The sequence below is a fragment of the Diplotaxodon limnothrissa genome, linkage group LG3 (assembly GCF_057381915.1).
Source record: "Diplotaxodon limnothrissa isolate DT_005_m linkage group LG3, D_limnothrissa_male_GT1.1, whole genome shotgun sequence".
NCBI classification, from domain to species: Eukaryota; Metazoa; Chordata; class Actinopteri; order Cichliformes; family Cichlidae; genus Diplotaxodon; species Diplotaxodon limnothrissa.
In genome coordinates, this window is record NC_140598.1 from 21,578,017 (window position 1) to 21,600,888 (window position 22,872).

The 22,872-nt window shown below is 42.7% G+C and overlaps 1 protein-coding gene, 1 long non-coding RNA gene and 1 pseudogene across 2 annotated transcripts; 1 reads left to right on the forward strand and 2 right to left on the reverse strand.

Moving 5' to 3' along the window:
* Positions 1-4,892: 4,892 nt before the first annotated feature.
* On the reverse strand, positions 4,893-6,130 carry LOC146634909 (uncharacterized; annotated as a pseudogene).
* Positions 6,118-7,530, reverse strand: LOC146634910 (nuclear factor 7, brain-like). The gene has a single exon (XM_085342829.1). It carries the CDS (start codon positions 7,528-7,530, stop codon positions 6,157-6,159), a length of 1,374 nt encoding a protein of 457 aa, XP_085198955.1. The 3' UTR covers positions 6,118-6,156.
* Positions 7,531-9,316: 1,786 nt separating this feature from the next.
* On the forward strand, positions 9,317-14,381 carry LOC146634911 (uncharacterized). The gene is made up of 8 exons (XR_014904986.1): positions 9,317-9,369; positions 9,488-9,786; positions 10,522-10,757; positions 10,848-11,043; positions 12,203-12,381; positions 12,487-13,369; positions 13,454-13,788; positions 14,012-14,381. It is a non-coding gene; the product is annotated as an uncharacterized LOC146634911 (long non-coding RNA).
* Positions 14,382-22,872: the final 8,491 nt, after the last annotated feature.

Sequence of the window (22,872 nt, forward strand, 5' to 3'; positions counted from 1 at the left end):
GCTCCAATATTTTTCTCTACACGCCTCCCGGCTCCTCTTTGTCTTTGCTTTCTCTGTAAGAAAAAGATGTTTACGACCAACAAGGCAGTGCAGGCATGAATTCATCTCTGAAAGTGAAGACTGTCTCTGATGACACCTGAGAGTTGAATTGTTCTTTCCGATAAAGGATCTCAGACCAGCTGCTGCCATCTTGTGGCTGAAGTTAATCATCATTGTAAACTTGCTTTACTAACAGCTGTTCTGAAGAAGAAGGGTTAGCACTATTGAATTTGTACTGTTATCCACGGTTTTATTAATTATATGAAAAACAAATCAACCTGTCCTGCTAAAGATTAAGTTGGGAAACAAGGGGACAGATGGAGGATGCAGAACAGTATGGAGCCCCTCAGTGATCGCACTCAATTGTCCATAACTCCACTACCAAACCGGGTGCTAACATGAAGCCTGTTACCCTGACTCTGCACACTGACTGCCACCAGTGAGCCCAGAAGAAAACAGTTACCATCATTAACATCACTAGCACAATAATGTAAAACATAAAGAGGAAAAACTGCAATTGTAGTATTCAAAATACAAAATAATTAGAAGCAAATAAATGACACAACTCCAATGTCAAAGTACATATATACAATGTATATATACACAAACATCCCGTAAATAAACACTAGCCTTAACAAATAGATCAGCTGGTACTTCATTAAGGGGGGGTTCAAAACTCAGTTTTATAACACACCTCTGGGCAAGACATCTGTTTATCAGTTGTATTACCAAAGTGACTCATCCAGCCTCCAACAGATCAATTTGTTCAAGTAAGAAAGGATAAATGTCTATGAAGCCAGTGTTGTGCTACGGTAGGTGTATTATGGGAGGGGATTATTTCATCAAACTGAGGACATTTTGCCTGACAATTATCTGTATCCTCCTAATACACCTTGTTGCTAGGTGTATTCCCGTGACAGTGTGAGCAGTTGTTAAAAACTATCCTGAACATCCACTGACCTGTATATTGCACTCTATGTAGTGTTTTGTACAGTATTGGTTGTAGACTGGGATTTCTAATCAATTTAAAGCTTTTTACGCATATCTGAGACCAGAACTTTTGGCCTAAACTGACTGATAAATCTGCTTCCCATTTTGCAATAGGAAGATTCATCTATTATGGAGACTGTCCTGTATATTTTAGACAGTACTTTGGGGGTTTTAAGATTAAGGAATTGTGATGGTGTTTGTTATTTAACTTCATTAGCCTTAAATTCCTTTTTGTTTGTTTTTTTTTTTTTACTATAGATTTAATTTGTTGATATTCTAAAAATCTATTCTTGTTAATCCCACACTGTATAGCTAGTCTGTCAGATGGAATAAAGTCTGTTCCTTAGAATATATGTTCCAAGTATTTAATTCTTTTACAACTGCAGTCTGGGAAGTTAATCATATTATTGTTTTGTAATATGTCAGGTTTGTTCCAGATAGGTGAATGTTTGCAGGGGATTAATGAAGACTCATCATTTTTAGAAACTCCCACCATGCTATCAGGAAGAAGCTGATATTGATGCCATTTGATGTTTGAGCTGATAAATGGTAGTTCCAAAATCTCTCTGTTATTGTTAGAGCCTGTTCTACGTCTAGCCAGGGCCCATCTGAAAGGGTATGTTTTAACCATCCTAAGCCTGTTGGCTAAGAAGTTAGGCAGATCTAGTCCTTCTTTGTCCTCGGTCCTTTGTAGCTTTTTAAGATAACACGCGGGGGTTTATATTTTCAGACTGCAGTGGTGTAGAAGAATTATGAAACGAGCAATTAATCAGAAGAAGTATAGATACTGAATAATCTGAAAATCTTGAAAAAAAGTTTATTAATATAATTACCTCAGAGAGAGTGGTTTGTGAGTTTTGGAGAAAAAGTAAACATCATAAAGAGTGTTTTTATGTTCCACATTCTTGCATCTTAAGCCCTCAATCACTATAGCCTGTCTAATTCCTGCTGGAGTTCACCTGTTGTCAGCGGTGAATCCAGCGTTATTGCTTGACTGTCTTATTAATAACTTCATTTAATTCGAGTTTTACATAGTTTGTTCAGTATTTCCTGTTCCTGTTGGGACACGAAGGCTTCTTCGAAGGATTTCATGTTTTTTTTCTAATCCCTGAATATTTTGTTTTGTTTTTTCTTTTTAAAATGAAATGAAATTATTTTACCTCATCACAGCTTTCCCTGCTTCCCAGAGAACAGATGTTGATGTTCCAGGCAGATTTTTATAGTGTAGATCAGGGGTGTCAAACTCATTTTGGTTCATGGGGCCACATACAGCCTTATTAGATGTCAAGTGGGCCAAAGCAGTACAATCATAACATAATTACCTATTAATATTAATAATTATAATAAGTCCATGTTTTTTTCACTTGTTTCATGCAAAGAAGTACAATTCCATTAGAAAATCTTCATATTTAATCAGATATCCCTTTTCAAAACATATAACAACTTTTGCTTTCTTAATTCAAGTGTTGCACAAATACAAACAACTGACAACATAGTATTGCACTTTAACATTTATGGCATTGCACGAACAATAGGATGCCACCAAACCAAACTAATTTGTAGTAAAGCTGTTGACTTACATTAAATTTTATATTTTTGAACTTTTTCTACAGCAAGAATTCATTTTCACAGAACTGTTTACTTTAGTTGGCGTCTGAAGCAACATCTCAGATTCTAATCTGCAGTGATGTTAATATAACCAGGGAGTGATGCAGGGTCACGATAGAGCTGTCCGTCCACGTAGAGCCCTTATTAATGAAGACTTAGGAACAGGACATTGCGTTGCTCCAGGATCTCTTTAGGGAAATGGTGGTTTATGCTGAAGTCCAAGTTGACGCAACTCTTCGCTGGTCTTTCTATTTGAAATGTCCGAATTTGGCCACAACAGGATGCTGTCTCCCGGCACCCTCTTAGGTCTGAGACGATGGACTCGATCGCAGCTTTTAATTAGTTGCTTCTGCATCCTCTTCAGCAGAACCCGAGATACCAGAAAACACATAGTTTTCTCTCATACTACAGGCCTGCATTTATTTTCTGTATTATGATGGGTCACATTCTCAGTTACAGACTTAACTCAGTCCCGTAGCGAGGACTTTTTAGCAGCGACCATTTCCACCTTATTCTGGCTGAAATCCAGAGATTTTTGCAGGGATTTAAATTGCTGGTGTAAAATCTTCAGCAGGGACAACATCGCATCCAAGCTGGACCATCGCCTATCAACTGACTCCAGGAGTTCGATAAAGTCGTTGTATTCTTGGAGAGCGTCTAATTTCTCCTCCCTGTGCTCCAGGCTGTTGGAGATGATTATACAAATTTGGTTTATTATTTGTCAATTGATTGTATACTATAACTGAAGCTTTGTGAGCTAACATTTAGAGGTTTTTTTTCTTGTCAACTCTCCAGCATCTAATGTGACCTACGGCATTTTCCGTCACTTCCCTCTCCTTACCTGGGTGAGGTAAGGAGAGGGAAGTGACTCATTACTTCCACAATAGAAGGATCTCACTTTAATTATAATCAGACAAAGTCAATCAAATGCAAACAACCACAATTGAAATATCAGAAACATTTCATATATGGAGTTGAACATGAATCATTGTTTAAAAATATATTTATTGTTGTCATAAAGAATCAACTGGGCAACAACAAACTGCTGCTCTCACTAAACACATGTCCGTCCATATCCCAGCAAACTAAATCGTCTCCATGTATTTCTTTAACTTCAGGAGCATTTTGAAACTGAACCTGACTGGATGCTGTCTTGTCTGACTAAAGCTAACAGACTACAATCCAGAGGAAAGTGGGATCAACTATTACAAACTCCTGCATTATCAGCCATGATGGACAATTTGTTTATGGTGTTTACACTTATTTGTGAAATATTGTTTCGTATTAACATTATTTATATTTTATCTTTAAGCTGGGCTATCCTGAGGCTCAGTGCATCTTTCGCTCTTAAACTCCTCCTACAAACTCAGACTGAGTTTGTAGGAGGAGTTTAAGTCTCTTCTCCTGCAAACCTCAGGTGGGCTTTGTTTCAATCTGGCAAAAGAATATTTGAATGTTTTGCATCTCTTTGTGCTTTGTGACATTTTTCTGTTGTGAAGACATGTGAGACTTTTTGAGTCAACTATAAAAACAGTTTAAGGCAAAATTACACTTCACTTTAGATGAGGTCACAAAAAAATGCTTAATAACTTGTAACTGTGGCAAACAATGAATTACAAAATTATATTTTAAAATAAGCATTTATAACACATTTATTAACACACAGACATGAGCTAGATGTGCATCTAAATACTTTATCACTTATTTAAAAATGATACAATGAACATGTTATATGGGGCTGTATTAATCAAGAATAAACATTTAGAAATGAACAGTAAGGAGAATTAATGCTTTATAAATGATGAAATAAGAACTTAATAATAGCTTACTAAAGCTTAATAGTTCACACATCAAATAGAAACATGAATCACTTGTAATGATTAGAAACTTGATAGAATTTCAAATCTAGTTTGGGGAGTCATTCAGTGAGAAACAGTGAAATGATTTTCCATGTGAAAAGGTGGACAGCAGAAACAGAAAGAAACAGTGAAACTAAAAGAGAAACAAAGAGCTTTGGAACAACGAGGCAGCAGGAGGACAGCTGCAGTTTAACAGCTTCAACTGACTGACAGGAATTGAAGCTGTTGGAAAGAAAAAAAGCGTCTGGACTTCTTTGAGTTGCTTGAAGACGTTTCACCTCTCATCCAAGAAGCTTCTTCAGTTCTAAGGCCAAATGGTGGAGAGTCCCAGATTAAAACCCTGTGGGAGTGTCCCACCCACTAAGAGGGACAAAGGACCTTCTGATGATCCTCTACCTAATCACATGAGCCAAGGTATGAAAGCGGGTGTGGGTCACAATCAGCCAGGGTTTCGGGTGAGCTCATTGTGAAACCTGGCCCCAGCCTATCATGCGAATTCCTGAGATCAGATGGCCCAGGATGTGAGTGGGCGTTAAGGCGTCTGGGAAGGAATCTCAAAACTGGATTATAGATGGCAGAGAGTTGGTGTCGTAAACCCCCGCCTCTGTTCAAAGATGGTCGCTCACAGTGGACATAGATGGCTTCTTTCACTCCTCTTTCAAACCATCTGTCCTCGCTGTCCAAAATGTGAACGTTGGCATCCTTGAAAGAGTGTCCTTTATCCTTAAGATGCAGATGGACTGCTGAGTCTTGTCCTGTGGAGGTGGCTCTTCTGTGTTGTGCCATGCGCTTGTGAAGTGGCTGTTTGGTCTCTCCAATGTAGAGGTCTGGGCATTCCTCACTGCACTGTACAGCATACACCACATTGTTAAGTCTGTGTTTTGGCGTTTTATCTTTCGGGTGAACCAGTTTTTGTCTGAGCGTGTTGCTGGGATGTCGTGCTTGGAGAAAACTCTCCTGAGTTTTTCTGATACACCGGCTACATAGGGGATGACAATGTTGTTGCGTCTGTCCTTCTTATCCTCCCTCGCTGGTGTCTGGTCTTCTTTCCTGTGCATCTATGCTGACTTTATAAACGCCCAGTTAGGATAACCACATGTTTTAAGTGCTTCCTTTACATGTGTGTGTTCCTTCTTTTTTCCTTCAGGTTGAGAGGGAACATGTTCTGCCCGGTGGTGTAGGGTCCTAATTACTCCAAGTTTGTGTTCCAGAGGGTGATGGGAGTCAAACAGGAGGTACTGGTCCGTATGTGTGGGCTTCCGGTAAACTTCGATGTTGAGGTTGCCGTTCTCTTCAATGTGCACGGCGCAGTCCAGGAAAGGCAAACAGTTGTCCTTTGTGTCTTCCCTGGTGAACTTGATGTTTTTATCCACAGCGTTAATGTGCGCAGTGAAGGATTCCACTTCTTGTGTCTTGATTTTTGACCCAGGTGTCGTCCACATATCTGTACCAGTGGCTGGGTACTCTTCCTTTGAAAGAGCCAAGAGCCTTTCTTTCCACTTCCTCCATGTAAAGGTTGCTACAATAGGTGACACGGGGGAGCCCATGGCACAGCCATGTTTTTGTCTGTAGAAGCCTTCGTTGTATTTGAAATATGTAGTGGTGAGGCAGAGGTCTAACAGTGACAGGGAACAACATTAGAAATATAATCATCCTCAACTCATCTGCCCCACTCACACTGAACCTTCAAAGGCAACACTTTAGCTTTATCGTAAGTGTTAATGTATGGAAACATCCTGTGAGTGAAAGTGTGTGTGAAGGTGTGTATGTGTGTGTTAGTATCAGGATCAGAGAACGTCAGCTGTCCTCTGTTCCAGTCCAGATTCACTCTGATCCTCTGGAGCTTCTTCTGGACTGAGAGATCAGTGATAGCTGATGGTGAAAGTGTGTAGTATTTACTTGCACTGCACCCTATTCTCCATAAAACAGACCCTATGACTCCCTTCCTCTGCCCAGACTCTGCAAATACACCCAGTGCCCACTGTATACTGTCTCCAACCTCAACATCCCAGCTGTGACTCCCTGAGTTAAAGCCCTCAGAGCCCAGGACACAGCAGGAATGATCAAACCTCTCTGGATTATCAGGAAGCTGCTGCTTCTCTCCTCCTCGTCTCACACTGGTCAGATCTTCAGACAGGATGAGGTTTGGATTTGCAGTGTTTGGGTCCAGAATGAGAGGAGTGTAGGAGACCATGTCCTTCATGTTGTTCCAGATGTTGAAGGTCAGGTTGCCCAGGTGTTTGGCCTGGTCTATCAGAGCTCCTGAGGGCAGCTGTGGATCATCCAGCAGGGGGCAGCGCTGGACTCTTTCCACTGCAGCCTTGTAGTTGTGCAGGAATGAGACGTCTTCAGCTCTCAGCTCCTCCTCTGTGGCTCTGACTGTGTCTGAAAGAGCTGCTATCTCTCTGCTCAGAGCCTCCATCTTCTCCTTCATCATCCCACTCTTCTGCTCCTCTTCCTCCCTCAGTGCAGCCAGCCTGGCCTCCTCTTCCTCTGCTAGAAACTGGTGAAGCTTCTTAAACTGCTCCTTAATCTGCCTCTCTGTGTGTCGGGCCTGGACCTTAATGTGTTCTGCTGTTTGATCAAACTTCACTTGAACTTCTTCACAAACCTTTAACTTCTTCTTTAAGGGCTCCAGAGTTTCCTGAAGTTCCTTCTTGTGTTGTTGTGCAGCTTCATCGATGGGTCTGAATCTGTGATTGGTGTGTTTTTCTGAGTCTCTGCAGACGACACACACTGGCTGCTGATGGTCCAGACAGAAGAGTTTGAGTTTCTCAGAGTGCAGACTGCAGAGATCCTCTGAAGCTCTCTCCTGTAAGAACGACTCACACAGGTTCTTTAAAGCTCGGTTTAAAGGTGGATGCTTCTTTGAAGATATTTCCTTACAAACTGGACACTCACGTTCCCCTTTCTCTCTCCACCATCTCTTCAGACAGTCTTTACAGAAGCTGTGGCTACATGACAGAAGAACAGGATCTCTGAAGACCTCCTGACAGACCGGACAGCAGAGAGCCTCCTCTGAGCTGGAAGCCATTGAGTCTGTGAGTGAAGCTGAAAACAGCAGACAGGAAGTACAGTCAGTCCTGGTTCCCCTCCCTCCTCTACCACCTTCACTGAAACTTGCTTTGAGTCGTGTTTTTGCTCAAACTCACATTCAGTGTGTGGAGCGTCAGCAGCTTGAAGCAGCAGTGTTGGAGTTTTCCACTTTTCTCTCCTGTAGCTGGACTCACTCAGAGGAAGCTGCTAGTTTGGTCTGAGCTCAGTCTGATCGTCTGTGCGTCTCTCTGCACTGAGGACAAAGAACGGCCAGTTTCTTCTTCTTCTTTCTTACAGTTGTACTGGCGGTTGGCAAACAATTGAAAGGTGCATTACCGCCACCAAGTGGTATGGAGTATGGTCTGGAACGACGCTCGAAAAAAAAAAAAAACTTTATATAAGCAGGTCCTCTTAGCGTGGACCCTCATTTATAAACACAACTTCTCACCTCACAAATACCTCATCTGGAACAAAAGAGATATAAAAATTAATCACTTTTCCTGGAAACTTGGGTCCAAAATGGGATCCTATTGGTGGCTCAGCTGGTTAATAAAGAGGGACAACTACTTACTTACAACGACTTTATTGCACTATATAATTTTCCAATGAGTGTTCAGGAATTCTCAATGGTGCTTGGTGCCATACCCTCATTGACTTTAATATTATATAAAAACACTGACAGCTCAATATCTGCCTCAGTCACTCTCCCTGATCCAGCTGAGTCACCAATAGGAAAAATCTGCTTTTCACAGGAACTTGGTAACAGCAATAAGAGAATACGTAGTTTATTCCAAGAAGATATCGTCTCTCTCCCATATATAATATCTTATTGGAACCGATATGTTCCAGATATCAAGTGGAAGACAGTCTGGATGGTCCCCATAAATATTTGATTGTAAATAAGGTAAAAGAAGTCTCATTTAAAATTCTACATAAATGTTATCCAGCCAGTCACTACATGGTAAAATTTAAAAGGGACATTAATACTAATTGTACTTTCTGTGGGGATCATCCAGAAACTGTGACACATCTTTTTTGGTACTGTTCTTTTACACAGAGATTCTGGAAGGAATTTAGCAGGTTTGTTATTGTCCATATTTTAAGGGAGTTTTCTTTACGATGGGAAAATGTTTTATTCTGTTTCTTTAAGTTCCCCAAGAAGTATGATAAATGTTTTTATATGATAAATTTGTTAATACTTTTAGCTAAATTTTTTATCCATAAATTTAAGTTTACTAACAAAACACCATATTTCTGTCATTATTTTAAGGATGTGGAAATGTACATACAATCAATATCAGACTCCACCAACAAAAAGGCTCTCAAAACAATATATGTATGTGAATTTTTGCGTGTATTCTTATAACTGTTACCTTTTTCTTTTACCCTTGGCTTTTTGTGTTAATGTTCTGTTGTTTTGTATACTTCATCTGTTCGTATGTTGTATACTCATTGTTTGTTAAATAAAAAAAAAAAAGCCAGTTTCCTGGTTTGTTGCGTGTTAAACACGTGGGGGGGGGGCGGAGCTTCATTCAACTTCCTCTTATAAATGTGTGAGTGTGACAGCAGAGCGCAGACTGTCACCGCAGGTCAAAAATTAAACATTTTGTGAAGTTCAGAAAATAAAGCATGACTCAGTGTTGCAGCTGTTTGGCAGTTTTTCTTTCAAACTTTCTTCTGATTATTAGAAGGGCTCACCCCGCCCGCAGACTGTGGACCAATAGGAGAGCTGGCCCACTGTAGACTACCAATCGTCTGTCGACGGAAGTTGCGTCACCAGAAAACAACAACGGCACCTCCGCTATGTTTGGAAAGTCGCTTTTCGTTTATCTTTACAGTAAGTTATCCACTTTAAGATATTTGGATCTGGATTTAGCTGAAATGACACCAGGATGAAAAGCTCATTCAACCCTTTACGTCATGGCCAATATCTAACCTATTACTGCCATTTCTAGTCTTTTCAGTGGCGACACCAGCAATTCGCGTTGTTAATCCCGATGCACGTCGTCACTCGGCCCTACTTAAGACAACCAAAGAGGCACGTTACTGTGGGAAGTATGGTCTTCTCCAAACCTCCACTGGAGCTGCTCAGCCAAATCACTGCGTTGACTCACGCAGAGAAGCTTCTCCGAGCAGATTGTATCCACGCGCCTTCACGTCAGCAGTGTCTGGGAGAGCTGGTGGTGCCATTAGGACAATATGAAAAGGCACCGCTTCGGTGGCTCGTTACAAACGATGTCGGATATATGAAGTAGTAAGTGTATCATATATTTAATATCATACTAGGCAGGATTACTAAACCATTAATACTCATTTACCTGAGAATGGCTATTGTCAGCATATGTTGCTCGTTGTAAACTTTCTTTAAGTGTGTAACATTCACGATGATATTGCTGACGGTATGCATGATTCCAGCATACTTGACAGGCGCAGAACGGAGCTGACAAATAGTGATGGGCAGATGAAGCCTCATGAAGCACTGAAGCTTTTCATCCAATTGGTTCACCCCAACGCGAAGCTTCATGAAGCTTCATTTGCTCTAGTAGGACACCTACTGGACGTAAAAATATTAGTTGGCATGAATTTGAAGAGTGTGGCATTTTGCACACAGCCTGTAAATGTCAACAACAAAAGGAGTGTGTAAAACACCTATATTGTAGTGATGGCAGTATACTGTGTATATTTATGCTGGCAGTATGGAAAATGATCATTTGCGGCAAAGTTCGAACTGCTTCCTGAACCAGTCACGTGGTACAGCCGGGCAGCGAGGCTTCGGACGTCATCATTTTCAGCTCCTCCCATAAATGAAGCAAGCCTCGATACGCGCTTCGCGGAAACGCCCCCTCCATTACTCGACACACGCTTCGAAGCCTCGATACAGAACGTCCCATCACTACTGACAAACCCACAAAGAAACGGAGAGATGGGGAACCACCTTTTTCTACAAAGTAATCGTAATTACAAAACTACTTGTTCATCCCATTTATAGATGTACTAAAGTCCCAACACTCCTCGTCCTGGAGTGAAGTCTGACAAGCGGGGAACTGGGCAGACCTCAGCTTTCCTGTCCAAGGAGTTTGAGACCACTGTACAGTCACATCAAAATAATTTTGAGTCCACAGAGGCTGCTGTACGGTCCAAAAACATGACACAGTTTGACTGAGTGAGTCACCTGCATCCCAGGGTCATGATCATGCCATACAATTACCTTTGAGTCACTCACCTGTAAGTGCTGTTTATTTGAAATCCAAACAATTTCAGTTAGAGCATTTGTATGTGTGTGTTGTATTCTATGTTTTCTGTGTGTGTTTCAAGTGGAGACAGAGGGATGGGCGTGTCTCTGGGAAAATCCTGATATATCCCATCTGGTGACTTTTCCTGGCTTAAAAAGGACACTGACAGAGGGCTGTTCACCCCTGTTCAGACATACAAGGACACTACTGTTGTGTTAAAGAGGCGACGGGTGATGAAATCACATCACATTTGTTTTTACCCACCAGAACCTCCTGAGGTAGGGATGCACCGATACTGTAAAATGTGTGTGTACTCATACTCGTAAAAGTTAACCGATACCAACTTATTTCATTAATCAGAGGGTGGCTTGTCATTTTTGTTGTCGTTTTTTAGATTGGCCACTAGGGGGACATCCCGCGCTAAACAGGCACAGGGTTAGGGGAGTGAGACTGACGGCTCCAGATAAAAAAGAGAAACTGGAGGCTGCTGTAGCTAGGCTAAACAAAATGTCAGCAGTGTGGACCGGAACAGCCAACTTTAACTCAGGTTTTGGAAAAGCAATGAAAAATGTCAAGAGAGAATCCACGGGCAGTTAAAATAACAGAGGCTCTGACTCATTTTATCGCTGAAAACATAGGATTGCACCATCTTCTCAGCATACTCGAGCTGCGATATGAAATTCCCAACCGCCCATACATCAGGGAGATAGTGGTGCCAAAACTTTCTGAAGAGGTAAAGACAAGCAATGTGTGCGCGACGGCACAACGGACGCCAAATACTTTCGTTATTTTGTTTGTTTGTTTACAATATGGACACTCTGCAACAATTTAAAAGTTTATTTTATTCTCAAACCTTATTTGTATTTCTTTTATTCCAAACAGAAGTGTTTATTTATTATTCTGAAAGCTCGAGACAGTGCCAATAATTCAGTGATATTTTGTAAAATTACAATGTGGAGACTCTGCAATAATTTAACAGAAGTGCTTATTTTCCACTTGAAAATTTTTTGTGGTCATTTTTATTAAGATTTTATTTTTTATCGGCATGGAATATAATAAAACCTGTCTTCCAATTAATTGTATTTGTGTGTGTGTGTGGTAGAAGTATCGATTTTTGTACTCTGTATCGGCAAGTACTCAGATCCAAGTATCGTATCGGTTTGAAAAAATTGGTATCGTTGCATCCCTATCCTGAGGTGCTGTGATCAGTGTACAGCTCTTTTTTTCACAGCCGCATATTTTTTGTGGCACTCTGTTGGAGTGTGAAAGTGCTCCTAGAAGTATCCTCAAGCTGATGAGTGTGAGGAGGTTCACCTATATAAGTCTGGCTATCACCACCGTGTAATTTCACATTAATATTTTACTCCAATGTAAACAGTAAAACCCCTATCCTGGATTCATATTTACATTTTCCCTCTTTTTCCTTATATACTTAAGGTACGTCACACCTGTGATGTGTCCAACTGGTGCATGATGCTTACTGAGGTCCTGTGCTGCGGGCCATGGACAAAGGCAGAAGTGGCAGAGGAGGGTTGGTGGCTCGCCTGGAGTTCAGGAATTTAATCACAGCTCAGTGAGGGACATCAAGCCATGTTCCCTGCCATCTTGACTAGCAAGTGAGTAAAATGACCATCATGTTCATGTGTATTTTAAAAGCTTTAAGTTTTTTTTAATTTTTCAATCGCTCACTCAATTTAACATCAAGATCTTAATTGTGAGAGTCCTTGCAGGCGTGGTGTGGATAAGAATGTTGCACGCCTTCTGAGAGACAGAACCGGCAGATAAAGAGAATCACATGAATCGCACTTTGTGCTAACCTGTGAGGAGTCCTTTGACAAGCTGGAACCAATGTGATGTGGAGTCATTGAGAGGTTTCACTTGGCCAATCAGCCTGTTCCCAACATTTTGGATGCTTGTTGTCGTGCAAAGGGACCATCAGTAGTAGAGGCCTTGTTTCAGCCTCGGGTGGACTGTGGGATGGTTGTGTGTCTGGACATCTTTCACTGGATCCCCTGGTTTGACGCAGCCATCCGTACAGAGTCTCATGCAAAGTACTCAGCATTTAAGTCTGCACTAGCTGGGGCGCTGCTGCCTTAAAACCGCGAAGACCTCGAGCTGCTTATAAGGGTCGCCAGAGCAAAGGACCCAGTAACAATGCAGTCTGTGTCTGCAGTTGTCTGCCTGTACATTTCCAGGGACAGGTAAAACAGCATGTGCGGAGGGTCACACTGACGCCCGAGGAAACATTTCGGATCATCCATTTGGTTATTGAGGAGCTGAAAGTTCCAGCTGGGCTGGATGAGGGTGGAGTGAGTCTGTTCAAAACACCTGGTAGGAAAGTCCTCATTCCAGAAGGTTATTAAAACAAGAATTTAAATTGTGACAAACTGAAGATCACATAAAGTTTGTCTGTTTATTTCCAGGTGTCATTGTTGAGGGCAGCACAGCAGTGACACCTGGAGTGCATTCAGGACCCAGCAGACACAAACATGTACAGGGTGGGTACCACAAGAAAAAACAACGTGGATGTTCCCGATTAAAAATGTCTGCGTGGAAGCAACAGCCTGGAAGGTTTTCACGAATAACTTCCTAACATGATTTCAGGTACACGGCTGTAATCTGTATACTTGTGACAAATTACACTTGTAGTCATGTCATTGACATTTCCATTATTATTGTTGTTTTCAGGTCCTCACTGATAAGTGGCTTTGCAAGGTGGAAGGAGGAGCTCAGATGCTGTATTTGGTGGTAAAGGATTTACTCTGCAGCACTGATCAATTGCCTCAACACTTGCTGTCAGCAGCTGTTTGGAGAACCTGTAGAAGTAAACATCTGTGGCCCAGCTGATCTCACATCCACTGAATTACTCAGACTGGAGTACTTGTTCAGCCAGAGCAGAGGAGACTGTAATTTTCTCTCTGTAGGACATCGTCAGTGATGGACCTGGTTCTGAGGAGGAGGTGGTTCAGCCTGAGCAACCCGAGCCAGATGATCCCGGTGAAACATTGCAGAGTGACGAGGAGGTATGTGACACTGTGCTGCATGCTGTCCTTCCCCACATTACACTCACCAATTATAACCTCCACTGTTCACCCTCCAGTCTGTGTGAGTAGCTAGGTTTACTTTTTATATGAGGGACAACATTTTTACATTAAAGCAAGGATTAAAACACACACTGCTTGTCTGAAAACAAAGACAATTGTTTATATATTTACCGACCAAGTTTGTATGGGATTCATTTTACAGGAAGATGCCTGCAGTACAAAAGCCATCCTGGATTTGAAAAGCTGGAAATGTTCTGCTCTGTGTTTGTGGAGATTAGCCTGATAGAGGACAAATTATCACTTACCGCTGAGCAGAGGAACAAGGTCCTTCAGTGTGGAGGGGCATGACAAGCAGCCACAATAGTTTAACCAGCTGTACAAGACCCACTGGGACAACACCCTCTACTGCCACACTGACAGGGATGACCTCGTTGATGCTGCTCTTATACAGAGAGTAAAGATGACCAAGTGCTAGGGACCCGCACAACGTGACATCAGCACTCGGAGCAACAGTTAAACTAAACACTTGTGGTTATGCTCACCTCAGGGTACTCACAACAGTCCAGAGAAAGTCTCTATTTTAGTGGACGGACAGCTGTACCGCGACCCCGGCACCACACCGTGGTTATACTGACTGCACTCCAGATAAGAACCCGCTACACTCTTTTCTTATTCATTCACACTTTCTCCTTTAAAATGTGTTTAACCTAGTAATATCAGTAGGATGTCATAGCAGATATAACACCGTCACCCTCCGTCATTGCTTTAATTGGAATGTTTCCGTTTCGTTTCCTTTTTTTTTTTGTTGTCGCTCACAGTTCATGTGGTTTCTTTCTTTCTCTTGTCTTTCACTGCTGTGGTCACCTACTTCCCCACTCACCTACAAACAACACCCTCTATTTCTCCATATTTTCACAACACGATCACGCAAACACATCAGCTCAACGGCAGCACATTCACAACAGCCTCACAGCACGCACAGACTTGCAGGACACATAAGCAAGCCACGCTTGTTCATATTAGTGAATATTCACACACATAGTCAGACTTATGGAGTCTCTCACCACACTTCTTTTTCTCTTTCTATTTACAAACAAGGGATGTTTCCATATTCTCTCCACCTGTCTAAACGAAACACCCAGCATACATCATTAAACATACACGCACAATTAAGGGCATGCTGAGGTTTGTCACATGGAATGTAAATGGAGCTGGCACCAGAGGAAAGAGGTTAAAAATATTTAACCAGCTTAAAAAACTACAGGCAGATGTTGTTTTATTACAAGAAACTCACAAACCTGTCACAGGTTTAAATGAACTTAAAACACCTGAGTTTCCTAACGTGTTTGCAGCCGGTTATAATTCTAGACAACGGGGAGTAGCAATTTTAATACATAAAAATGTTAATTTTACAGTACTCGATACAGTTATAGATCCAGAGGGTAGATTTCTAATTATTAAACTATCAATATTGAACAAAAAACTATGTATTGTTAGTATATATGGTCCAAATGTTGATGAACCCTCATTCTTCCACGGTTTTTTTAGTGCACTCTCTGAACACCTTGATTGCACACTCATTCTTGGCGGTGACCTCAACCTTGGACTAAATGAAGAAATGGATAGGCTCAACACAACAGGAACTCAGCGTAATTGGCAGTCCACAAATATAATCAAACAGTATATGAACGACTTTGGTCTTTGCGATGCATGGCGCTCTCTTCACCCCACCAGTAAGGAATATACTTTTTTCTCGCATGTTCATCACTCTTACTCTCGTCTGGATTATTTTTTGGTCAGCAGCTCACTGCTGTGTGACATTTCAGACACTGAGATTCATCCTATAGCTGTCAGCGATCATGCTCCTGTATCTTTAACACTAATGCACAAGAATAATACTACGCCAAGTAAAAACTGGAGATTTAATATATCACTACTTAAAGATGAAGACTTTATTAAATACTTTAAAAAGGAATGGACTTCATATTTAGACTTTAATGACACTCCCGGAATATCTGCTTCTGTTCTATGGGAAGCAGGGAAAGCTGTGATGAGAGGTAAAATAATTTCTTTCTCATCACACAAAAAGAAAGAAGAAAACAAAAATATTCAGGAATTAGAAAAAAACATCAAATCACTAGAAGAAGCCTACGCGTCCCACCAAGATCAGGAAACATTGAACAAAATATGCAAAACAAAACTAGAATTAAATGAAACTATTAATAAAAAAACACAATTCCTTATACAAAGACTTCGCTTGCAGAATTTTGAACACAGTAACAAATCAGGTCGATTTCTAGCTAACCAGCTAAAAATAAATAAAGAAAAAACAACTATATGTGCTGCTAAAGATTTATCGGGGAACACAATATATGATCCTGGAAGAATAAACAACATTTTTAGGGATTTCTATGAAACTTTATACTCACCACAAATAAACCCATCTAAAAATGAAATTGATCTGTTTCTTGACAACGTAACTCTTCCAAAATTACTAGACAGTCAAGCAATGGAATTGGATTCGCCACTGACGCCAAGTGAACTCCAGGAAGCCCTGATAAGTATGCCCAATAATAAGGCTCCAGGTCCAGACGGCTTCCCTGCAGAATTCTACAAAGAATTCTGGACAATTTTGGCACCAGTATTCCACAGCATGTTGCAGGAAATCGAGGAAAAGGGCAGACTACCACCAAATATGAATTCTGCCAACATTAGTCTCCTGCTAAAACCAGGCAAAGACCCTTTATTTCCCTCAAGCTATCGTCCAATTTCTCTTTTAAATGTAGACCTTAAAATAATCTGCAAAGCTCTCTCAAAGAGATTAGAGAAAATGACCCCCCTCTTAATTCATCCTGACCAAACTGGTTTCATAAAAGGTCGGCACTCCTCAACAAACACTCGTAGATTACTTAATTTAATAGACTACTCATACGATAAAAACATCGAAGCCATAATATTATCTCTAGATGCAGAAAAAGCATTTGACAGAGTTAATTGGAAATTTTTATTCGCAACTTTACACAAATTTGGTTTTGGAAACTCTTTCATAAACTGGATAAGAATATTATACAATTCCCCAACGGCTCGTATCAGAACAAATGACCAGACATCCTCCAGCTTCTGTCTCCTGAGGGGCACCAGACAGGGATGCCCACTCTCCCCCTCACTTTTTGCAATTTTTATCGAACCTCTAGCAGCAGCATTTAGACAGGCTACAACAATTAAGGGCATAAAATGTAAGAACATAGAACATAAAATCAGTCTCTATGCGGATGATGTGTTGCTTTTTCTGCAAAACACACAAACCAACCTCTCTGAGGTAATTACTTTAATAAACTGGTTTTCAAGAGTTTCAGATTATTCAATTAACTGGCCAAAATCTACAGTTCTCCCCATTAACTGCTCCTTCCATAATTCTTCCTCTGCCCCACTGCAATCCGGAAATATTAAATATTTAGGTATTAATATCTCTCCTAAGCTTTCAGACTTAACTAAACTAAACCACATCCCACTTCTAAAGAAAGTAGAAGGCGATCTGACTAGATGGAAATCTTTACCCATATCACTCATGGGAAGGGTCGCCACTATAAAAATGATGATCTTGCCAAAAATAAATTACTTATTTTTGATGATCCCTAACAAACCATCACAAGATTGGTTCAGATCTCTGGATTCATATATTTCCAAATTCCTTTGGAAAGATAAACCCCCGCGTATTAGCTTAAAAACGCTACAAAGAACCAAGGATAGAGGAGGATTAGATCTGCCTAATTTTCACCAATACTTCTTAGCCAACAGGCTTCAGTTCATCTCAGAATGGTTAAAACATACCTTCTTAGTTGAGCCCTGGCTAGATGTTGAACAGGCACTATGCAAGGATCTAGAGATTTCAGACCTACCATTTATTAGCTCAAACATCAAAAGACATGAATGCTTTAAAAGTATCAACATCAGCTTTTCTCTAACAGCATGGTGGGAGTTTCTAAAAATAACGGAGTCTTCATTAATTCCATGCAAACGTACACCTATCTGGAATAACCCTGACATATTACAAAACAATAATATGATTAATTTCCCAGAATGGAGTTGCAAAGGAATTAAATACTTAGAACATATATTAGAGGGAACAGAATTTATTCCATTTGACAGACTAGTTAAACAATATGGGATCAACAAGACAAGGTTTTTAGAATATCAACAAATTAAATCCATAGTAAAAAAGAAATTTAACCTCAGTCAAGTTGAATTACAAACACCACTAAGTGCGGCACATTTTCTTACTCTTAAATCCCCCAAATTATTATCTAAAATATACAGAACACTTTCTAAATTAGATGAATCAATATCCCTTCCTACTGCAAAGTGGGAAGCAGATTTATCAGTCAACCTAGACCAAAACTTCTGGTCTCAGATTTGCTTAAAAACTTTTAAATTAATTAAAAATCCCAGTCTGCAATTAATACAATACAAAATACTTCATAGAGTGCACTATACAGGTCATCGGATGTTCAAGATGGGCTTTACATCTTCCAACAACTGCTCACACTGTCAAGGCAATACACCAGACAATTACATCCACGCTCTTTGGTTCTGTCCACCAGTGCAAAAGTTTTGGCGCGAGATATGTGAAGATTTATCAAAATGTCTGAAATGTAACATTCCAACCTCCCCCTTAGTGTGTTTGTTGGGCAGCTTAGATAATGTCACTTCAGAAAAGAATATAGCCCATATGATCTTCACTGCCCTATGCATAGCCAAGAAAACAGTCCTCATGAACTGGAAAAATAAAAATAATCTTAATTCTAACCAATATAGAAATTATCTATTAGATTACATTAGTCTTGACACAGCCTCTGCCACCACATCAGATCAATTGCTCTGGGCCCCTTTTATCAGCTCCATCACCTAGTGGGGGTGGGGGGTCATAGTTTGGTCCTACCTTCACTGTTGTGATTGGTGAGGGGGTAGGGACAGGCTTAGGGCGTCGGGGGGTTCCCCGGAGGCATCTTCCTTGGGGGGCTCAACCCGGGGTAGCGGTCACGTCCGGTTGAGGGCTCTGTTGGCTCTCAGGTGACTGTTTCCTCGCAGCTGCGTGCAGCGGGGCTAGGGGAGGGTCTGTGCTGACGGACGTGGGTTACTGACCTGGCAACCTGGCTGCCCCTGGGTGGGTCCGGGATGGGCGTGAGGTTCTGGGGGTGCTCCGTCTCTGGGCGGGGGCCCGGGCCGGGCCTCGGGGGCTCGGGTCCTGGTTGGTGTGTTGCCGGGGTTGTGGGCGGGTGGGTGCATGGGGGCCCGGCCCTGGAGCAGGGTGCCGCCGGTGCATCGAGCCGCCTGGGGGGCTCTTCAACTGGTGGGGGGGATGGTCACATCTGGCAGGAGCTTTCTTCTCTCAGGAACTCTCTGCAGGAGGGGGAGATACAGGAGAGGTGGAGGAAGATCTCAGCCTGGGCGTTTACCGTCTTATGTAGTCTGGAAGATGTGTGGTTGGTGGGGTGGGTGCAGTTTTCTCTGTGGTGGGGTTGGGTGGACTGTCCAGGGCTCTGTGGAGCCGGGGGGCGCTACTGCACTGGGCCCCGGTCTGATGGGCCTGGGCCCCCCTTCCCTGGCGGGTCGCGGAGGGTGGGAGTGCCTACTGGGGTCAGCGGGGGAGCTGGCCCCAGGGAGGGGTTACCTGCCCCTCCCTTCCTTCCCTCCCCATCTCCAGCTGCCTCCCTCTTCCCGCTCCTCCACAACCACCCACACATGCAGGGCCTTGGAGTGGGGGTATGTCACCAGGGTGCAGAGGAGGCTACCCCCCCCCCCCCCCCCCCCTGTCCCCTTCTGGCTGCCTCTGCCTCAATTTTATCCCACAACTTAGACATTCACATTATTCACACTCTCATTACACATACATATAGGATCTTGGGGGTGGGCACAATCACGGAGTCCAAATCACCATCAGGGTGTATACCTCACCCCTGACGTCGTTGCCCACCTCTCAATTTTAAATACACTTAGTCATTGAGGGTTAGCAGGAGGGACTATGCGCTTACCTGCTGCTCCTTGGCAGGTAGCTCCATGCCCTCCTGGGTTTTAATTGCACCTTAGAACACATATGCATCAACACTACAATGAGCGGGTGGAGGGAGGTTTGGAGTCTTCTCCCACCCCCATTCTCTGCGGCCTGCTGGAGCGGGAGGGCTAGTAGGAGGAGTTGGCCGTCCGACTGCGGTCTGGGGTGTGGGGCCTCCCTGCTGCTGCGGAGTCGGGGTGGTCTGCCTCTCCCCACCGCAGGGAAAAGGGTAACACCACCTGGGTCTGGGTGCAATTCCCCCCTCCAGGGGCAAGGGTACCTAGACCCGGTTTGTAGAGTACGCTTGGGGAGTGTGATTGTGTGTACAGCGTCTCTTTATGTCTGTCTCCACGTTGGTTGAGTGTGGAGTGAGTGCATATGAGAGCATGAGGGTGGGAATGGATGTTTGTGTCTGTGTGTGCCTGTATGTCTGTGTCTATATGTCAGGTTGGGTATCAGACGCCACCTCTCTGGGGACACCTCAGGCCCTCCAAGGTTTGGAGGCCTATCTCCACCCACCACCACTTCCCCTGCCGGTGGCGGACTCCCTCAGGTGTCGGTGTGTTGGTGGTTCTTTGTGTCTGGGGGTGGGCGTCCGGGTACACACCGGCTCACTCCTTGGCGGCCGCTTGTCGGGGCCTGGGGCCTGGGGCTCGCTCGGGCCCCTTTGGAGGTGGGGTGCCCCCGGCCTCTCGGCCTAGGGCTCGGTCACTCAGGCGCAGCTGGGGGCCGGCGGAGCTCACGGGCGCGTCACTGCAACCCCCCCTGGCTTCTGCTCCGCGGCTGCTGAGTGAGCCCTCATCTGGGACTCTCCTCAGCTCTTACTGGAACAGTGGCGCGGCTGCCCCTCTGTTGGTCTTCCATGGTCTCTTGTGTTCTGGGGGCCTCTGGATGTCTGGAGTTTTGATCTCCTCCATACCCGCTTCACACCCTGGAGGACGGGGCTGTGGCCCCCCCACACTCCCTAGCAGATCATTACATGGAGAAACCTTTGGAATGCAAGCATGCTGATCCACACAGGTATGCACACATGGGTATTCACAGACGCGGACTAAAGCTTTCTTGGCTGCTGCCTCAAAGCACACTGTGCGCTGTCTATCTTGCGTGCTGCACAATATCGTTTATTACTTAGTAAATACTGATATTTATGACTAGCTAGTTTATTGTGATGGTGCTTTGTTTTCTCTATTATTATGTTGCTCTTTGTTGTTTGCTGTCTCCTCTGTTTGTTTGTTTGTTTGTTTGTTTTTTCTCCATACAGGTGACCCAGGAGTTTTTTTTTTGTTTTGTTTTTTTTTGTCTCTCTTCCCCCCCCTTCTCACCGTCTCTTCTCCCCTTGGGTTTTCTTTCTTTCTCTCCCCCTCTCTCTCTCATTCATTCCCCCTGTCCTATTTATTAAAAAAAAAAAAAAAAAAAAAAAAAAAAAAAGTCTCTATTTTAAAGGCCTGTGAGCGAATCCAGCATCGTGTTCTGGTGGAAGATGCGGTTCTTTCTAAAATAAACATCAAGACTATGCGGGACTTCAACCATCAGCAAGAAACTATCCTCAATCTGCATGCAAGAAAACATACATAGGATTCAGTGCATGAATAAGTTCCTGAATCCTTTATCATCCACAGCTAAAATGGTTGGAAATCAAGTGCAATCATTTTGGACAGGTCTTTATCAATTAAGTTCTGTCTTGCTGGGGTCACAGACCTCTGCAAAAACTTTCTTATAGAGCTCTGGGTTGGTTTAGGTGGTTGTGGTGGTATACTGCATGATGCTGTAGATACTGCAGCAGCTAAAGTTGCAGTAGACACACTGGCACCTTCATTAATATCACTCTCATTTGACTGTGTTTTATCTTCCCAGTGCACTGATGGGTGGACTGTTCTCAGGTCTCTGTGCAGGTTGTTTGAGTTCTGTGATATCTCTGTGAAGGTTCTCAGTCATCGTAGTCAAAGGAGCTTGCAAAGAAAAGCATCTGGACTTCTTTAAGTTACTTGAAGACGTTTCACCTCTCATCCGAGAAGCTTCTTCAGTTCTAAGGTCAGAAGGATAAAGGACACTCTTTCGAGGATGCCAATGTTCACATTTTGGACAGAGAGGACAGATGGTTTGAAAGAGGAGTGAAAGAAGCCATCTATGTCCACTGTGAGCGACCATCTTTGAACAGAGGCGGTGGTTTGTGACACCAACTCTCTGCCATCTATAATCCAGTTTTGAGATCCCTTCCCAGACGCCTTAACACCCACTCACATCCTGGGCCATCTGATCTCAGGAATTCGCATGATAACGTGGGGCCAAGTTTCACAATGAACTCACCCGAAACTCTGATTGGGACCCACACCTGCTTTCACACCTTGGCTCAGGCGATTAGAGGATCATCAGGGGGTCCTTTTGTCCCTCTGTGGGGGGATACTCCCACTAGGTTTATATCTGGGACTCTCCACCATTTGACCTTAGAACTGAAGAAGCTTCTCGGATGAAACGTCTTCAAGTAACTTAAAGAAGTCCAGACGCTTTTCTTTGCAAGCTCCTTTGACTCTATGTGATATCCTTTTCTGGCACACTCTACACTCTGCCTTTGTATTGTCAATAAAATTGAAGTGGTTTCAGATTTTGCTTCTTTTCTTGGTGTCACTTATTTTCTTTATTATACCTTTCTAATGTGTCGATGTTGTCTCTTGTTGTTGCCCCTGGATCCCTCTCTATCTCGATCTCCTCCTATGAACGTAACTAACACCACTGGTGATGTTTTTTTTTTTTCCAATTCAGGAATGTTTTTGTTCTTTTTTTCATTAAAAAAAGAAGAAAGAAATAATTTTACCTCATCGCAGCTTTCCCTGCTTCCCAGAGGACAGATGCTGATGTTCCAGTCAGGTTATTATAGTGTATATCAGGGGTGTCAAAGTCGTTTTAGTTTACGGGGCAACATGCAGCCTAATTAGATGTAAAGTGGGCCAAAGCAGTACAATCATAACATAATTACTATGTTATGCTATGTGGGGGAAAAAATCGATACTGTG